Source organism: Silurus meridionalis, chromosome 7 (assembly GCF_014805685.1).
Source record: "Silurus meridionalis isolate SWU-2019-XX chromosome 7, ASM1480568v1, whole genome shotgun sequence".
NCBI lineage: Eukaryota > Metazoa > Chordata > Actinopteri > Siluriformes > Siluridae > Silurus > Silurus meridionalis.
In genome coordinates, this window is record NC_060890.1 from 27,769,500 (window position 1) to 27,787,243 (window position 17,744).

Genomic DNA, 17,744 nt, shown 5'->3' on the forward strand with positions numbered 1-17,744 from the left:
TAAATAGATGATGAGCTGTCACATGAAGCCCTTGAAGAGTTGCTTTAATGTTCCTTTATTTGGGGGTTGGGGTAGGGGGGTGATAGGTGGGGGGGTGTTATAGTGTGAGGGGGGTATAAAAGCTGTAGTGCTGCAAGGCGAAGGCTCAGAGACTTCAGTGTGTGTGTGTGTGTGTATGTGTATGATGACTCCAGCGGAAGTGTTGGTGCTGCTGCAGCTCAGTGCTGTAGGACTGGGGTCAGGGGTCAGCGCTCAGAGGAACGACACTCACTACTTTCCCTCCTACATGATGCGTTTGTATCGCAGCTTCAGCACCAGTCAGACTCCTGCTTCACCGTCATCATCATCATCATCATCACTGCTTCATCACCTGCAACATCATCAGTTCTCAGATCAGGACAGAACTGTGAGAGCAGACACAGTGCGCAGTGTCGCTCCTCGGAGTAAGATCACATCCATCCATCTATCTATCTATCTATCTATCTATCTATCTATCTATCTATCTATCTATCTATCTATCTATCTCTATCTATCTCTATCTATATCTATCTATCTAGATTTTGCTTTTACAATTAGTTCCTAGATGAGAAGAGAGAAGTGTGTGTGTGTGTGTGTGTGTAAGAGTGGGTTGTCACAGAAATACAAGACACACTCCAGTCAAATACACATCAGGGGCAAATAAATAAAGTCTGAGTCAGGGATCAGAGATTTACCCTCCCTCTCTTTCTTTTTCTCGTTCTCTCTCTCTCTCTCTCCCTCCCTCCCTCTCTCTCTCTCTCTCTCTCTCTCTCGGTGTGATGTTGATTGCCTGTGTTTCCAGACTTCCCTCCTACAAATCACTTGTTAAACCCAAATCAACATGTCGCCTTTTCACACACCGAGCTGATTAGATTAAGCACCTGGGTGTGTGTGTGTGTGTGTGTGTGTGGGAGGGGGTGAGAAAGCTCAAGCCTGTGTGTGTCTGTAGGCGTGTGTGTTTGTGAAGGAGGATATGCATAAGCCGAACAAGCACCTGGATGTGTGTGTGTGTGTGTGTGTGTGTGTGAGAGAGGCAGGAGATTATTTAATAGTGTTCGGAGTTTCTGCTATTAATCAAATCAGTATCGCTTTCTCTCTCTTTCACACACACAAACACACACACACACACACACCCCTCATTGAATTATTGTATTAAATGAATTAGATATGAAACTATTTTGCAGTAATATACTATTAAATGTGTTAATAAATAAGTGTTAAGTGTTAATAAATGTTTTTGTGCACATCGTGTGAATTTTATACAAGTTTTTGTTCTTGATGTGTTTTTTGTTTGTTTGAACAGGTTTAGTGTTTCGAGACAGAACCTGGATCACAATCTTTGACTTTTCCACTTTGCTGTCTGAGCGGCACGTCCAGGCGGTGGAGCTGAGGGTCCGCGTTCCCATGGCGACCGCTCAACCCAACGTGACGGTGGAGCTGCGCCACCATCAGGACCGTCCGTGTCCCAAACACAGCCTGTGTGTGGAAGACCAGTCGCTGGGATTTCTCCCTGAATCCTCTCTGATCAGCTCATCCGGTCAGTGGCGAGTTTATAATGTCACGGCTCGGTTGCTGCGCTGGATGGATGAGGCCGTGCCGCAGAGGAGGAGGAGGACAATGAGGATGAGGGTCAGAGGTCGCGGCCCGTCTGTGGTCAATTTGATGAATGCAGGAATTAACCGAGCGCTTTTGGTGGTGTTCTCACGTGAGGGAGCGAAGTATGGAGATCAGGATAAGGCGAGTCTGCTGCGTACGGCCGAGCGCTCCAAGTTTCTCCTGAGCGCAGAGGGTCAAGTTCTGAGGAGGGTGAAGAGGCAGAAGAGCCGCCACAAGAACGTCAGAGAGAAAGAGAACGAGAAGAGGAACCTGTGCAGGAGAGTGGACATGCACGTCGACTTCAACCAGATCGGATGGGGCTCCTGGATCGTCTTTCCTAAAAAGTACAACGCCTACCGCTGTGAAGGGGCGTGTCCCAACCCACTCGGACAGGACTTCCACCCAACAAACCACGCCTACATGCAGGTCAGAATTAAACACCATTTAGCACTCTGTTACATATATATATATATATATATATATATATATATATATATATATATATATATATATATGCTGCGCGTACGTATATATCTGATCTCTGTTCCCTCTCATCCCTCAGAGCTTATTGAAATACTTCCAGCCAGGTCGAGTTCCCTCACCGTGCTGCGCTCCAATCCGCACCAGTGCCCTCAGCATGCTGTACTACGAGAACGGAGAGATGATCCTGCGCCATCATGAAGAGATGGTGGTGGAGGAGTGTGGCTGTCACTAAAGGGGCAAGGAATCACGCTTCTACATCTCCGTTTGGGACTGATCCCAAAACATACTTAAACTTACCTATGTAGTACACTACATGTCCAGTAGGGTGCTGTTCAGCGTTTCTCCCTACACTAGTGCACTAGATAATAAGTGCAGAGTTTCGCTCACTACACAGGGTGTGTTACCTTTCAGTTCAGAGTGCACACTTTTAAATGAAAGACTTTAGTATTTAAGCACTGCTCATGCGTTTATCTCCTGTAAATATTTAAGCAGAGTCCTAATATTTATCTTCTTATTATTTATGAAATTTGCTTATAAAACAAATGGATGATATTATTTTTTCAAAATAAAGAATTAATTACAAATATATATATATATATATATATATATATATATATATATATATATATATAAATATAAATTTCATGTGGTTCTTTTATTATTATTGTTATTATTATTGTTATTATATATTCAACATGTTGCATTTATTTATTTTTTCATATGTTAGTTTGTTATTTATTTTTTTAATAATAGAAGGGATTTATCAGTTGAATGTTGTAATTTCTAGTTGAATCTTTTGAACTGTGTGTGTGTGTGTGTGTGTGTGTGTGTGTGTGTGAGATAAATGTTTGAGTGAACTGATCTCACATAATCTACTCAACACTGAATGTACAGGCTTGTGGTTTAGCTGTAGCACTTACAGCGCTTGACTCGTTGCTATGGTGATTCAGTGGTGTGTCTGGTGAAGTAATGAAGGACAAGGTGATGCTCACTAACAAAAGGACACATACAGCAGAGGAGTTCCTGCACTGTCTGATCAGTCTCATCCCAAAGCCTGCACACACACACACACACACACACACACACACACACACACACACACCAACTAGTTTTCTTCAGCTGAAACAGGAATTTTAAAGAATAACCAGTAGTTAGCCCAAACACACGTGCACTGTAGTCACAGGTGTGTAATTCTGACTCGTATAAGAATTGTGCCACTTCAGAAATGTTTTAATTAGGTTTGTGATGTCACTAGTGTAGTGTGTGATATGTAGTGTACAGTGTACACTACAGAGTGAATAGTGTGTGTGTGTATGTGTGCTGCTCTACATATTGAAAAAGGTTTGTATGATTTGGGACACACACAGTGGACACTCTGTGTGCGTGTATGTATACGTATACTGTGTGTGCATGCGCCCTATATGGTGAAATGTGTGTGTGTGTGTGTGTGTGTGTTCATATGGTGCTCTATATATTGAAAGGTTTGTATAATTTGAGGCACACCCACAGTGGACACTCGGGGTGTGTGTGTGTGTGTGTGTGTGTGTGTGTGTGTGTGTGTGTATAACCTATATCAGGGGTGGCCAACCCGTGGCTCGCGAGCCGCATGCGGCTCTTTGCCTGGTTTCATGCGGCTCTTCATATCGAAGTTTGTGTTTGTTTGTTTTTTAATGTGCGTGTTCGCTTTGCTTAAGTTCAATACGGTATTTTAATACTTAAATGAGCTTGCCCCTACTGGGAAACTTTGCGGTATATCTACGGCCCGCAGGCCACATACGGCCCTTTGTACATCCCTGTCCGGCCCACGTGAGGCCAATCATAAAATACAGCGATGCACCAAAAATCTTCGGCCGAAATACCTAAATCACTGAAACAACACGCAGAAACACAATTGTAATGACGCAATAAAAAAGCGCAGCAGCACACGGATATCTGGATAAGAGCAACATGTCTGCGGTGTGTGGAGAGCGATTTGCAAAACATGCAATGCTGAAATTTCAAGAGGGGGTGTATCTGCAAAGAGTTTTTTTCAAGTCGGGTTTAATTTATCACCTGAAATCCAAACATCCCGATTGCCTTCTAAATATGAGAAGAACGCGACGCAGAAAAGTAAAGTCAATCCGAGCATGCGCACTCCATCTGTAGAGGACGTTTTTGAAAAGGCAGGAAAGTTTTCCAGTGATGATGCCGAGGCAAAAGGCAGAACACAAAAAATTATGGATTTCATTGACTTTTGAATTGAATTTTCATTTCGGTGCATCCCTAAAATATTATCGTTGGTGTGGCCCTCTGACACAATTCAGGTTTCTCATGTGGCCCCTTGTAAACATTAATTGCCCCCCCCTGCAGTATATTCATCTCACGCACATGCGCATTTGACGAAAATACCGTATTACACTCAAGCGAAGTGAACACGCACATAAAAAACCCCCACAAAGGCTGTGTTTTCTACCCTGAAACACGTGAAATCAAAGCATCGATCTGTTCTGACTGACACTCGTGAAAGAATTGCTTCGAGTGGCAATAACGGAATACGAGGCAGATTTGAAGGGGATTGTTCAAGGCAAGGAATGCCAAAAGTCCCACTAAGTAACATGCAGTAAAAGAAAAACGCTATTGTAAATTATTATATTTGTGTGTGTGAGACAGTGCACACAATGTTCATTGTTGAAAATGACTGTCCTGTGGTCTTAGAACTGTGGGAGTCAATTTCTGTCATTATGTTGGTGTGACATTTACAATAAATCTGGCTGAGCAGAGGTGTGTGTGTGTGCGCGCGCGCAGGGATGGGTGATGTTCATGTGTGCCCATGTGTATGATGTGGCTCTTTGCGGTAACACAGTAAAAAATGTGGCTCTCGGTCTCTGACTGGTTGGCCACCCCTGACCTATATAGTGAAACGGGTGTGTGTGATTTGGGATGCAAACACAGTGGAATATCTCTGTGTGTGCGCGCGCCCCCAAATCATAACCAGCAGTGCTGTTTCGGCTTAGGACGCACCCATTTAGCCGTAAAGCAGGTTGCCGGTATTTTGCGACAGTGGAGACACGCCGCAGAGCTGTACGTTAGTTTGCTGTTTTTTGATTCTGATGAACAGATAGTTAAAGAAAAGTGATTGCATTTAACAGGATAAGAGGAATACAGCACTTATACACGTATTATTGATCTTATTACTTGAGATTATAAACCTATTATTGGTTTAAGACAGGCGACGTAAACACGGGTGAGAGCCGTGCATGAGAAATTGCAGTGTGTGTGTGTTGCTAAAACTCCGCTTTATACTGATTTATTCACACTCACAGCTGTAATAAAGGGAAATACAGAGTTACCCAGCTGCACGCTTTGCACGTGTTCTATAGATAGCTCTGAGGTGTGTGTGTGAGTGACATTAACATGAGCTCACCTCTCATCTCCTCTGATCTGCAGGGGTGTTTCTCTGATTTCAGAACTACTGCCCTCAATGTAATACAGACTCCGAAGTACTCCTAGAAAGAAAGAAAGAAAGATAGATAGATAGATAGATAGATAGATAGATAGATAGATAGATAGAGGTCACACATTTGCCTTGCATGGAGTATCGATCCTGATTGGTGACTCGCTGCGTGTTTCACCAGTTACGTTTTTATTCTCATTAATAAAAAGGACTGATTTCACTAAATGTAGTAAAAAGTTAAATATTTGAGTTTGAAATGTGAAGTTACAGTAAAAACCTCCCTGAATGGAAAAACTTCAGTAAAGAACAGAAACGAGAAAAAGCTGCTTAAGAACAATAAAGAACTACATTTACTTCTTTACTGTTACTTTCTGTATCAATCACTGACTATTCGCATCCAAAATCACTTAGACACAGGCTCCACCTTCAGACACTCGGCCCCGCCCCCTATCCGAGTCCCCTTGCTGAACAGAAGGTGAAACAGGACTCTGTACACCAGTGATTGGTGAAACAGAGTTCAGGTTAACAGTGTTGAAAACTTCTGCAGATCGCTCCAGCTGGCACAGGATGGGGGAGGCGGTGGCCAACGTCGCTCGAAGAATCAACGCCACCATGGAGAACGGATTAGACACGTTAGGTAACATCTCTACTTCACTCAATGTCTTTTCCCCAAAAATTATAATCAGACATTCTGTTATATCTGATTATGTTAACACATGATATTTTCTATAACACCACAGTCTTTTGTTCCTCTTTTACCACAGCAATTATTCAACAAATAAAATCACACGTTCTTACATTGTGCACCCAAAAGTATTGGGACACCACTTTTTTCCCCCAGCCATTTTTGCTTCTTTCCCACAAACTTGGAAACACAATTGTATCAGACGTCTTTGGATGCAGGAGCATAACATTTTCCCTTCACTTGAATTACGAGTCCCAAACCTGTTCCAGCACGGCATTTGTGCACAAAGCCAGCTCCTTGAAGATCTGCTTTCCATGGGTTGGAAAATCTCTTGCTAAAGAGCTCCAACCCTTTAGAATATAAGGGATGTGAACGCTGACTGCACCCAATTCCTCCTCACCTCACCCACTTCAGTACCTGACTTTACTAACACCCTTGTAGCTGAATGAATTTCCACTAAATCTAGTGGAACATCTTCCCAGAAGAGTGGAGCTCATTATAACAGCAAGTGGAGAGTAAATGTGGAATAAGATGTAAGAAAAGAAGCACATCAAACGTATTCAACCTTTCCCCATATAGTATGTGTTATAGCAGCTATAAACAGTCTCTTTATTCTCTTTTCAAAATAAAAGATGAAAAAATTGCACCATATAGAAGTGTAAATTCCTCTCCCCTGAAGATCGCACAGTGTTTCTTCTGACACTGGAGACCTCCCTTACATCTTACATACACACATTTCTCCACACAACAAACTTAATTCTTTAATTAGTTTCTTCAGTGTAGTGTGCACTGTACATGTCCCTGTAAACGAGCCGTTACTATGGAAACGAAAAGCGTGTTGTATAAGCAGGCACTACTGTTATAGGAGAATGGTGCTGAGGTGTGAGGAATAAAACACATGGAAATATGATAATATTGGAAAATATTTAACTTCTATAAACGCATCATTCCGTATTTTACTATCACACACACACACACACACACACACAGTGTATTAGCTATAATATAACCACGTCTATGCATAATAAACACTGCAGTAATAAATCTTTGTGTGTGTGTGTGTGTGTGTGTGTGTGTGTGTGTTTAGACCTGTCGAACTGCAATCTAATCAGTTTTCCTGACGGCGTATTAAAGATGATCCGCAGCTATGCAGATCAAATCCACATCATCTCACTGGCCAACAACAAACTGAAAAGTTTGAGTGGCAAGTTTTTCACCATGTTCACCCAGTTAACAGGTAGGAGTTATACACCATTATATCTGTACTATTTGATTTCTTAACTTCTCATCTGCTCAGTGCAAGATCTAAAAAAAGGCCAGAAGCTTCCAGTTAACCCATATGGGAGAAAATCCTATAATAAACAGATCAAGCGATGAAGTCCTGCATAAGAGTGTACAAGAAAACAGTAATGAATTACTTTTAATCCTACTCCAATTTACTGATCAGTCTTCTAGTCCATCTCTTAGCCAAACCTCCTGTCCATCCCTCAGGTCTGTCCATCTCTCAGCTCTGTCTCTGTCCATCTCTTAGCCACACCACCTGTCCATCTCTCACTTACACCTCCTGTCCATCTCTCACTCACACCTCCTGTCCATCTTTCAGCACTGTCTCTGTCCATCTCTCACTCACACCTCCTGTCCATCTCTCAGCTTTGTCTCTGTCCATCTTTCAGCCACACCTCCTGTCCATCTCTCAGCTCTGTCTCTGTCCATCTCTCACTTACATCCCCTGTCCATCTCTCAGCTCTGTCTCTGTCCATCTCTCACTCACCTCCTGTCCATCTCTCAGCTTTGTCTCTGTCCATTTCTCACTCACACCTCCTGTCCATCTCTCAGCCACATCTCCTGTCCATCTCTCAGCTCTGTCTCTGTCCATTTCTCACTCGCACCTCCTGTCCATCTCCCAGCTCTGTCCCTGTCCATCTCCCAGCTCTGTCCCTGTCCATCTCTCAGCCACACCTCCTGTCCATCTCTCACTCACACCTCCTATCCATCTTTTAGCCACACCTCCTGTCCATCTCTCACTCACATCTCCTGTACATCTCTCAGCTCTGTCTCTGTCAATCTCTCACTCAAATCTCCTTTCAATCTCTCACTCACATCTCCTTTCCATCTCTCAGCCCCACCAGTGTATGATGTAGTATACGTTGGATATGCAGCTGGGATGAGCGAATCTCTCGCCCTGTGAGATGCCCCACTCTCACTAGCGCTCGACAGAGTAAAGTTGTTTCAGTGTGTATTTTATTTTGTTTAAAATGGTTTCAAACAGAAATTTTACTGATAAAAGCATGTCTTCCAGCGTTAAGTATGTCTCCTGCTTATAGTGAAAAAAGAGGAAAGCCATCAGATTAGAGCCGAAAATGTAAATTATAAATCAGCATGAAGCAGGAAAGACTGTCACAGTCATAGTACCATCTTCGATTTACAATTTTTTACTTACGATGGGGTTGTCATAACGTATCTCCATTATAAGTAGAGGACGACCTATATTTGTGTTGTAAATACACACACACTGTGAGTGGAAGTAACAGGACACTACACTGAGCAGCAGTACACACTACAGGTATGATAATTACTGATATGATGTGTGTGTTTGTGTAGATTTGGATTTACAAGGAAACACACTGACTAAACTCCCAGAAGCTGCTGGAGAAATGCAGCACCTCATCAGCATCAATCTCTCAAACAACAACCTCAACGCTTTTCCTGAGCAACTGACAAATGTCCCCACACTGCAGAACATCAACTTGTCAGGAAACCAAATCTCAGGTATTATGGAACGGAAAAACACATTTAGATAGGGGAAAAAAAAACAGGTGTCCCAATATTTTTGTGTTTGCATAATGCATGCTGTTTTCATATTTTTATGTGCTAATGTATGCTATGTGCTCATTTGGGTTTCTCTTTCAGATGTGTCTTGGGAGGGTGTGTGTGCCATGTCATCCCTGAACATGGTGGATCTGAGATCTAATCCTCTTACGTCATCACCACAGACTTCCCCGAGCTTCACACTCCTCACATAGACACACAGACATCACTCATCTGCAGCTCATGCTGGAGTGGACGAGGAGCTCAGCAGAGTGGCTCTCAGTCCCTACTACTATAGTGAGAAAGTTACTGTAATAACACAGCTGGGGTGGTTATGGGGTGTATTATTAGAAGTGTAATTCAGGGTCAATTGGGGTAGACTCAGGGAATCTGAAGGTGCAACTACTGGATTTTGGAAATTTTCCCATAGTGAAATGTTGAAAGGTTCTTGTCTGCTGCTGCTTCTGCACTAAATAAACATTCAGATAAATATTTATCAAGACTTCAGTGCTTTCATTTCTCACTGATCTGATCAGACAAAGGTTATTAACCTACATCCAGACTGGGAGAAGAAAGCTGAAACATCTATATGTACACAACACTCAAATATGTAAAGAAAAGGATGTGAGTTTTTTTTGGAGATAAGGGTACAGAAAAGAACAGGTTCAACCAGAATACAATGATCCTGGAGTAGAAAGGGTCAAGCTTGATGACAAGCTTGAACCTACAACCTTCTGATTAGTATGCCAGAGCTGTAACCCTGAAGCCACTTTTACACTTTTCTCTATACACATTAATTTGTCTTATTTTGTGTGAATTACAAAACATTTTCGTGAACTTTTTGATTTTCTATGAAAATGGACATCATGGTGTGACCTTTACATGATGGAGGATAATAGCTGTGTGGTACCATCATCCTGTTCTAAACCACAAAGCTTAAACAGAATATAAAATTAACCTCAGTATAGAAGCTGCCAGATCAGAATTTGTCTCCAAATAAAATAATCTCACATGCTGAAAATGTAGTGAAATAACGCTCCTTTAATCATAACAGCGTTTAGTGCAGTCAGTCTGGAGATGTGTGTAGACTATTAGAGAAGGAACATTAGATAGCACTGAAGTACACTGTGAACAGTGGAGCTCCATCATCACTTTATACACACACACACACACACACACACACACACACACACCTGTCACATGACTGTGATTCCTATAGCATATTTCAGATCCACAGAGTTTCCCACATGGTTATCAAACTACACTGTTAATTTCCCACAAGACAACTAATACACAACTATATACACAAAATGGCAGAAAGAATATTTTGATGTAAATGGGGTGAAATACTCAAAACACATTTGTTTGGAACAGAGAATATAAATTAATAGATTATTGTATAAACTTCCTGCACTATCTTTATCATCACAGCCTGCTCCTCCTACAATGTGTTGCACTGATGGTTTGTAGAGCATCAGACAAAAAAACTGAAAAATCTAAACTTGATAGCAGTGAATTCACTATAAATTCAGATAATTTAATAACAGTGAACAAATTTATAAACAGGTGTGAATAAATGGTACACAGTGTCTGAGAAGAATTCTGCCTCCCCCTGGTGGTAAGGCAGCTTCACTTATATCAGGAAATATCAGAACCTAATAGAATGTGTTGATATGTCCTTCTACAAGGTGAGTTTCTATAGTGATTGAATGATCTCCATACAGCTGGAACTAACCTTTATAAGCAGCTCTAGTACACTATACTCACCCACATTTTCTTTTCTTACCACCACAGTTGTGGAGAACCCGCCCTGAAGTGCAGATTCCTTTTTGAAGTCTATGAGCCCTGGCTCCTGCCTGGATCCTACTTATCATGAGGTTGTTAGGTTATTGCTCAATTCTCATTGACTGACCTGATTAAAAAAATAAATAAATAAAAGATTAAGTCACAGACAGAAGAAATTAGGCTCCTCCCATAGTCATCTTCAGCTCTACTGTAGGTGGTTTTGATGCCATAACTGGGTTACTCTGTTGATCAGGGGTGTCCAATCTTTTCTCAAACAATTTAATATATAAAAATAAAATATAACAAATCAAATGAAAGCAATACACCTTTTTATTACATCGATTAAATCGAATTTATATTCATATCACTAGACTGAAATTGAACGGAACCGAGGTACGTACAGAACCGTGAATTTTGTGTACTGTTGCACCCCTAGTGAACAAACATTCTTGGGAAAAGATTGTTTTTGTGTAATCTTGTTTTCAAACAGGAAACACAACAAAGTACAGGAATTACGAGCGCTTTAAAATTAGGTGATCAAAAATGGTTAAGAACCTTGTAGATGAAGTGCTATGATCAGTTTTGGTCTTTGAACATGACAGGACTGAGCTTCACATCTCTGTATTAGGAGATTTTTGAGGCAGAAGCTTGGTGGAGAAATTGCACCTCGCTCTCGTGTGAAGCCGCTGGTGTTTTTTGCGATGGCTGTCCTGAGTGAAGCTCTTTCCACACAGTGAGCAGTGGTAGGGCTTCTCTCCTGTGTGAATGCGCTGGTGTCTCTGCAGGCCACTCTGCTGAGTGAAAGTCTTTCCACACTGGAAGCAGTAATAAGGCTTCAGGCCGGTGTGGACCGCTTGGTGTTTTTGCAGACTGCTGTGGTATTTTAAAGCCTTGCCACACTGAAGACAGTGATAGGGCTTCTCTCCGCTGTGGATGCGTTGGTGTCGTCTGAGAGTTCTCTGCTCTTTAAAGCTCTTCCCACACTGTCTACAGAGGAACGGTTTCTCCCCAGTGTGTGTGTGTTGGTGTTGCTGGAGCGCTTTCAGGTGAGTAAAGCTCTTCCCGCACTCGGAGCAGCAGTAGGGCTTCTCCCCCGTGTGGATACGCAGGTGCTCTTTGAGGGAGCTCTGATGACTAAAAGTCTTCCCACAGTAGGAGCAGTGATAAGGCTTCTCTCCAGTGTGAATGCGTTTGTGCTGCTGAAGAGAACCCTGATTAGCAAAGTTCTTCCCGCAGTCTGAGCACTGAAATGGTTTCTCTCCTGTGTGAATGCGATGGTGCAGCTTCAGGTGGCACTTTTTAGTAAAACTCTTTCCGCACTCTGAGCAGGGAAAGGGTTTCTCTCCTGTGTGGATGCGCTGGTGTCGCTGGAAATGGTCGGTGTGATTAAAGGTCTTTCCATACTGCTCACATTGACGTGACTTCACTCCTGTGCGAATAAGCTGGTGTGCACACGGTCCTGTAAAGCTCTTCCCACACTCTGAGAAGTCATACGATGTGTCTTCGGTGTGAAGGCCCTGGTGGCTCTTTCTGCACACTGAGCAGTGATGAACTTTGTCCTGCTTCTGCCTATGAGAGCAACCATATGAAGATATTTGCTGACTAGTGGACCTTCCTGTGGCCTCCAGATCACCATTGGCATCCTCCTGTCCCGATTTCTGCCCTCTTTTAAACTCCTCATAATGGAATCTCCATACGTGGTTGTCCAAGTAAATTTGACTTGAATAAGATATTGAACAGAAGGAGCAGGAGTAGGCTTGCAGTATGCCGTCTTTCATTTCTGGAGTAAAAAAATAAAAAATCAAACCATTATATAAAGAAAAGTATGTGCACCCTGACCATCTCACCCAAACAAAGACTAAACTCCAGCATGACGATGCTCCTGTACACAAAGGGAGTGAGATAAAGTGGAAGAACTCAAGTGTCCTGTATAAAGTCCTGACCTCCTCAACCCCACTGAACACCTTCAGGATGAACAGGAATCGGAGACTCCTTACCTCCTCCAACATCAGTGTCTGATCTCACTCATACTCTTGTATCTGAGTGATCACTGATTCCCACAGTCCCACCCCAAAACCTAGTGGAAATCAGGAGCTCATTTTAACAGTGAAGGGGAACGGCAATGAGTTGTTAAACAAGAACATACAGGTGTGATGGTTAAGATACGTTGGCTGTTTAGTGTAGGTGTGTTATGGTGTGTTAAACAGTGTTCTCTCCAGTACAGTACAAAATGCAGTGATGTTCTTCTGGCAACTTGTTTAAATAGATATACTAGTAGGACCGTTTATTTTGCTCTACATTTCTTACATCAGATTTTTATTCATGTTCTGACCTGGTTGCACTATATCTAAAGAAATATTTCATGCAAGGCTGGAGACACACAACTGTATCAGACATCTTTGGAGCATGACATTTTTTCTTCACTTGAACTAGGAGACCAATACCTGTTCCAGCATGACAATGCCCCTGTACACAAAGCCAGCTCCATGAACATCTGCTTTACATGGGTTTAAGCAGAAGATCTCCTGCTATAGAGCACCCTAGATCTCCTCAACTTCTCACCCACATCAGTATCTGACTTTACTAACACACATGTAGTTGAATGAATCTCCACAAAATCTAGTAGAACATCTTTCCAGAAACATGGAGTTTATTATTACAGCAAATGCAGACAAAATATGGAATGGGATGTTTAAAAAGAAGCACATACTAATCTTATGGTCAGCTGTCCACAAACTTGATCAAATAGCGTATTGAAAAATATGGTCCTTACTGGAGTCCACAGTTCTGCACAGGTGTGTACAGGTGGGCAATCTTTAGTCTTCACATCACTGCAAAAATAACAGCAAAACAGCTTTTATTCTTTAACAATACTTCAAACATACATTTGTTTATATATAAAAATCTAATCTAAAAGATCTAATGTACATTTGTGCACATTAATACACGAATAAAGGAGTTTAGAAAAGATTAATAAAAGCTGTTAAAGTAGAGAACATAAATCCTGGGAAAGCCCATAGATTTTATAATTAGTCACTCGCTCTACAGTATTGATCTTTCAAATACACGCACAGGAAAAAAACGTGAAACGTGATATAATACATTTATATTGAATATGTTAAATATATTTGTTGTATTTTGGAGTGTGGTGGTAGTTGGTGGTTTTTGGTGGTTAGAGATAGGGGTATATGATGTCTTGTAGATTAGACTCCTGCACGTGCGCATTTAAAGTGTGTTCTTTCACGTGATTCTGTGAAAGATTTATATCATCACTTTATATATCACTTTTATCATTTCATATAATAATTCAATATCATATAAAAATGTAATGTGCCTCAAAAAATCAGCTATTAAAACTATAAAATGTAAATTATATTTATAAATATAATATTGTAAAATAACTATTTGCTTGGTAACAGATAGAATGTCTTTTTATTCTAACTGACTGATTAAATGTAAGACTCAAAAGAAGATGCAAACTTTCTGAAAGTGGCTTTATAAAGGTAAAGAAATGCCCATAAAATGTCAAAATCACTGTAAATATATCTGAAAAGATTAATCTGTGACACTGCTGTGAACTGCCCATCACACACAATAGGAAAGAAAGTTCCAGCACAATAACACACTCAGCAAAATATTATCTAATTATCATTAGTGATATATATATTTTTTATTTTGGTCAATATCACACAACCCTAGTTAGAGATAATAAAAATAAATATCAATAAGCAAACAAGGAGAAAACAGAGGTTTGGAATAACTTAGTATAATCAGGTAATGATTCCTTGTTTCTGATAATGCTCAGTGCAGTTAGCATCCTGCAATTTACCTCAGTATTTACCTCAAGATTTACCTCAGGATTCACTTCAGGATTTACCTCAGGATTTACCTCAAGATTTACCTCAGGATTCACTTCAGGATTTACCGCAGGATTTACCGCAGGATTTACCGCAGGATTTACCGCAGGATTTACCGCAGGATTTACCGCAGGATTTACCTCAAGATTTACCTCAGGATTCACTTCAGGATTTACCGCAGGATTTACCTCAGGATTTAACGCAGGATTTACCTCAGGATTTACCGCAGGATTTAACGCAGGATTTACCGCAGGATTTAACGCAGGATTTACCGCAGGATTTACCTCAGGATTTACCGCAGGATTTAACGCAGGATTTACCGCAGGATTTACCTCAGGATTTACCGCAGGAGAACGAACGAACGCACGCAAGCGCGAGGCAACAGAGAGCGCGAGATTTAACTTTTCTCAGCTTGATGAGTAAATGTATGTGGAACCACAGTATGAGTATTTTCCTCAGAGAAATGATGAAGATAAAGATGAAGATGAAGATGATAGTGACCTACATCCAGAAAGCTGCCGCTAAAACGTCGCTGCACACCCACTCCCCGCCGGAGATTATTCCACGCATGCGCTGTAATTTGTGTCCCACTGCGCATGCGTCAACCTTCCTACTCACACTATTCAGCCCTACTAGTAGAGACGGTAAGATTAAACGATTCCCGTCGGTGCAGTTAACGATATAATGCATCGATTTAAAAAAGTGTGTATCGGATATACAAGTATGCATTCGTATCACAATGCATCATTTTAAACACGTTTGCATCGGTAAAAACGAATGTATTGATTATATAATTATTAGTAGATGCACTATACTTTGATTATTTAGAAAGTGACCAATAACTTGTTGAGCAATATTTTCTATGTAGATTGATTTCTCCTCGCTAAACTGTTTCTCGAGCGCTTTTTCAGCACCACTGCTGCTATGTAAAGCGTGTCCACGAATTTAGATTACCATGGCAGAGGTAGAGCTGCATCTGTGAAAGGGGCCATGTGTTAAATGTCAAAATTGAATGAAAAATAAATAATGAAATAAAGTACTGATACCAGAAAAATCTTCTTAAATACATGAACTACTTCCCACCTTAACAACGACGTGAGATTTTAGACTTATTCTCAGTATTCTCAATCTGTGCTTAGTCAACCAGCCCCAGGGTGCATTTAGTGATGGAGACAAAGCAAGTCGTTCTGGATCAATGTAAATGACATACAGGAAAGTAGAAAAGTTTATAGGACTTCAGGAGGTCTTCATCATCATCTTCTTTAAGCTGCTCCCATTAGAGGTCACCACAGCGGGTCATCTATCTTCATACCCCTGTCTTCTACATCTGCCTCTTTCAAACCAACTAGCTGTATGTTTTCCTCGTTTCCTCCTTCCTAGTGGCTGTGAGTATGAGATCTCCCTCTGGCTGGAACTAGGAGGAGATATTTATAACCAATAGAATAGTATAATAAAGAATAGAATAGAATAATACATTTTAGTTATAGAATATAAGTGCTGATTTTATAGCTATTAAATGGCTGGTTATCATTGATCAGTAGAAGATGCTGCAGTTACATGCATACACAACACACTGGAGAGTCCTGAGATACCACAAAATACACGTGTTTCTACATGTTGTTGCACAGCTGTACCACCTATGATGCTCTGATTCAGTAACTCTAACTGAACTACTGTATATGAATTGTCAGATGTATTGGATGCAGGAGCATGACATTTTGCCTTTACTTGAACTAGGAGAACCAAACCTGTTCCTGCATGACAATGTCTCTGTGTACAATGCCAGCTTCATGAAGACCAGCTTTCCATGGGTTGGAGTAGAAGATCTCCTGCTATAGTCCTGCAAAACTATTGGACCTATTGAACAGAATGTGAACACTGACTGCACCCCAAACCTTCTCACCTACATCAGTACCTGACTTTACTAATACCCTTGTAGATGAATTAATCTCCATAAAATATAGCAGAACATCTTTCCAAAAGAGTGGAGCTCATTATAATAGTAAAATGGCTGAATGTGGAATTAGATGTTTAAAAAGATTCACATAGCAATCTAATGGTCAGGCGTCCACCAACTTTTGACCATATGTGTATTTTAATTTGAGAAAAACAAGTCTGTAGTATTAAACATAAAGATGTGTTTGGTGAGCTAGAAACTGTGTCTCTTTTCTCTTTCTTAACTGTCACCTCTGACACTGGAGACTCCTTTCATAAATGTTATATAAACACATTACACTTTACAGAAAACGTAATCAGCGATGTGTGCGCTGTACACGTCCCTGTGAATGGGCCGTTACCATGGAAACAAAGACGTGTTAATGTAAACCTGCTCCTGGAGAATTAATCACCACGGTAGCTCAGTGGTTTAGTTCTGATCAGAAGGTCGTGGTTTAAGCTGCAGTTTCGCCACTCTTGGGGCCCTTGAGCAAGGCCCTTAACCTTTGTGTTCTAGGGGCACTGTATAATGTCTGACCCCAGCTCTCCAACAGCTGGAATATACAAAAAAAGAATTTCACAGTATTGTAAAAAGTACATGTGGTAATTAAAAAAGCACCTTTTTTACTCAGTGTCCGCTGTTTCTATTGCTGCTGGAAGGCTCTTGTTTGTTTATGAGCATAGCTTAAAGCTCGATTATGAGCAGAGATGTGGTTTGTGTCCAGTTTGGACACGCTGGTGGCGTTGAAGACTTCAGTGGCTGATAGAACTGTTTCCGCAGTGTGAGCAGAAGTATGGCTTTTTACTGAAGGTGCTGTGGTGAAGAAACGTTCCCTGCAGCATGAGCAGTAATACAGCTTCTATCTCTTCAGATAGAGTTCTTTCCGCACTGAGAGCAGGAGTATGGCCATGGACGCACTGGTGTAGTTCGAGAGAGCTTTGGTGACCAAAAGACAAGCCGCATTGTAGACATGGATAGGGCCTGGTTCCAGTGTAAACCCGCCCATGAGTTAAGAGCATGGTCTGATCAGTAAAACTCTTCCATGCTGTAAGGGCAGGGGTACGGCTCGTTCATTTTAACATTATACTTATCATAGAAACTGCCTTAAAGATAAATGATAATAACAGGTATTCTGTATAAGTC

General features: G+C 41.2%; 4 protein-coding genes across 14 annotated transcripts in view; 2 read left to right on the plus strand and 2 right to left on the minus strand.

Moving 5' to 3' along the window:
• Positions 1-2,584, plus strand: part of ndr2 (nodal-related 2) — a 5,942-nt gene extending 3,358 nt beyond the window's left edge. The window contains exons 2-3 of the mRNA XM_046853202.1: positions 1,322-2,040; positions 2,177-2,584. Coding sequence (XP_046709158.1) covers positions 1,423-2,040; positions 2,177-2,329 — 771 coding nt within the window. The 5' untranslated portion in view covers positions 1,322-1,422 and the 3' untranslated portion in view covers positions 2,330-2,584. The remainder of the gene's footprint in view (positions 1-1,321; positions 2,041-2,176) is intronic.
• Positions 1-5,582, minus strand: part of pald1a (phosphatase domain containing paladin 1a) — a 76,827-nt gene extending 71,245 nt beyond the window's left edge. The window contains exon 1 of the mRNA XM_046853104.1: positions 5,501-5,582. The gene's annotated coding sequence lies outside the window, so the exon portion shown is untranslated. The remainder of the gene's footprint in view (positions 1-5,500) is intronic.
• Positions 5,035-9,519, plus strand: lrrc20 (leucine rich repeat containing 20). 3 transcript variants are annotated; one of them, XM_046853221.1, is made up of 6 exons: positions 5,183-5,320; positions 5,942-6,005; positions 6,078-6,167; positions 7,303-7,452; positions 8,817-8,984; positions 9,126-9,519. In XM_046853221.1, the coding sequence occupies exons 3-6, from the start codon at positions 6,098-6,100 to the stop codon at positions 9,236-9,238; spliced, it is 501 nt and encodes a 166-aa protein (XP_046709177.1). In that variant the 5' UTR covers positions 5,183-5,320; positions 5,942-6,005; positions 6,078-6,097; the 3' UTR covers positions 9,239-9,519. The 3 variants fall into 3 exon arrangements, with proteins under 3 accessions (XP_046709176.1, XP_046709178.1, XP_046709177.1); XM_046853220.1 differs by lacking the exons at positions 5,183-5,320; positions 5,942-6,005 and adding an exon at positions 5,035-5,157; XM_046853222.1 differs by lacking the exon at positions 5,942-6,005 and having other exon boundaries at positions 5,172-5,320.
• A 1,020-nt stretch (positions 9,520-10,539) lies between these two features.
• LOC124388485 (zinc finger protein 239-like) lies at positions 10,540-15,546 on the minus strand. Of its 9 annotated transcripts, XR_006926422.1 has the most exons (4): positions 15,171-15,546; positions 13,582-13,639; positions 11,364-12,588; positions 10,540-10,935 (listed from the first exon to the last, which is right to left on the minus strand). XR_006926422.1 is itself a non-coding variant. In XM_046853158.1 (3 exons), exon 3 carries the CDS (start codon positions 12,584-12,586, stop codon positions 11,420-11,422), a length of 1,167 nt encoding a protein of 388 aa, XP_046709114.1. In that variant the 5' UTR covers positions 12,587-12,588; positions 13,519-13,639; positions 15,171-15,546; the 3' UTR covers positions 11,121-11,419. The 9 variants fall into 9 exon arrangements, 8 of the variants coding, with proteins under 8 accessions (XP_046709114.1, XP_046709112.1, XP_046709116.1 ...); XM_046853158.1 differs by lacking the exon at positions 10,540-10,935 and having other exon boundaries at positions 11,121-12,588; positions 13,519-13,639; XM_046853156.1 differs by lacking the exon at positions 10,540-10,935 and having other exon boundaries at positions 11,121-12,588; positions 15,171-15,544.
• Positions 15,547-17,744: the final 2,198 nt, after the last annotated feature.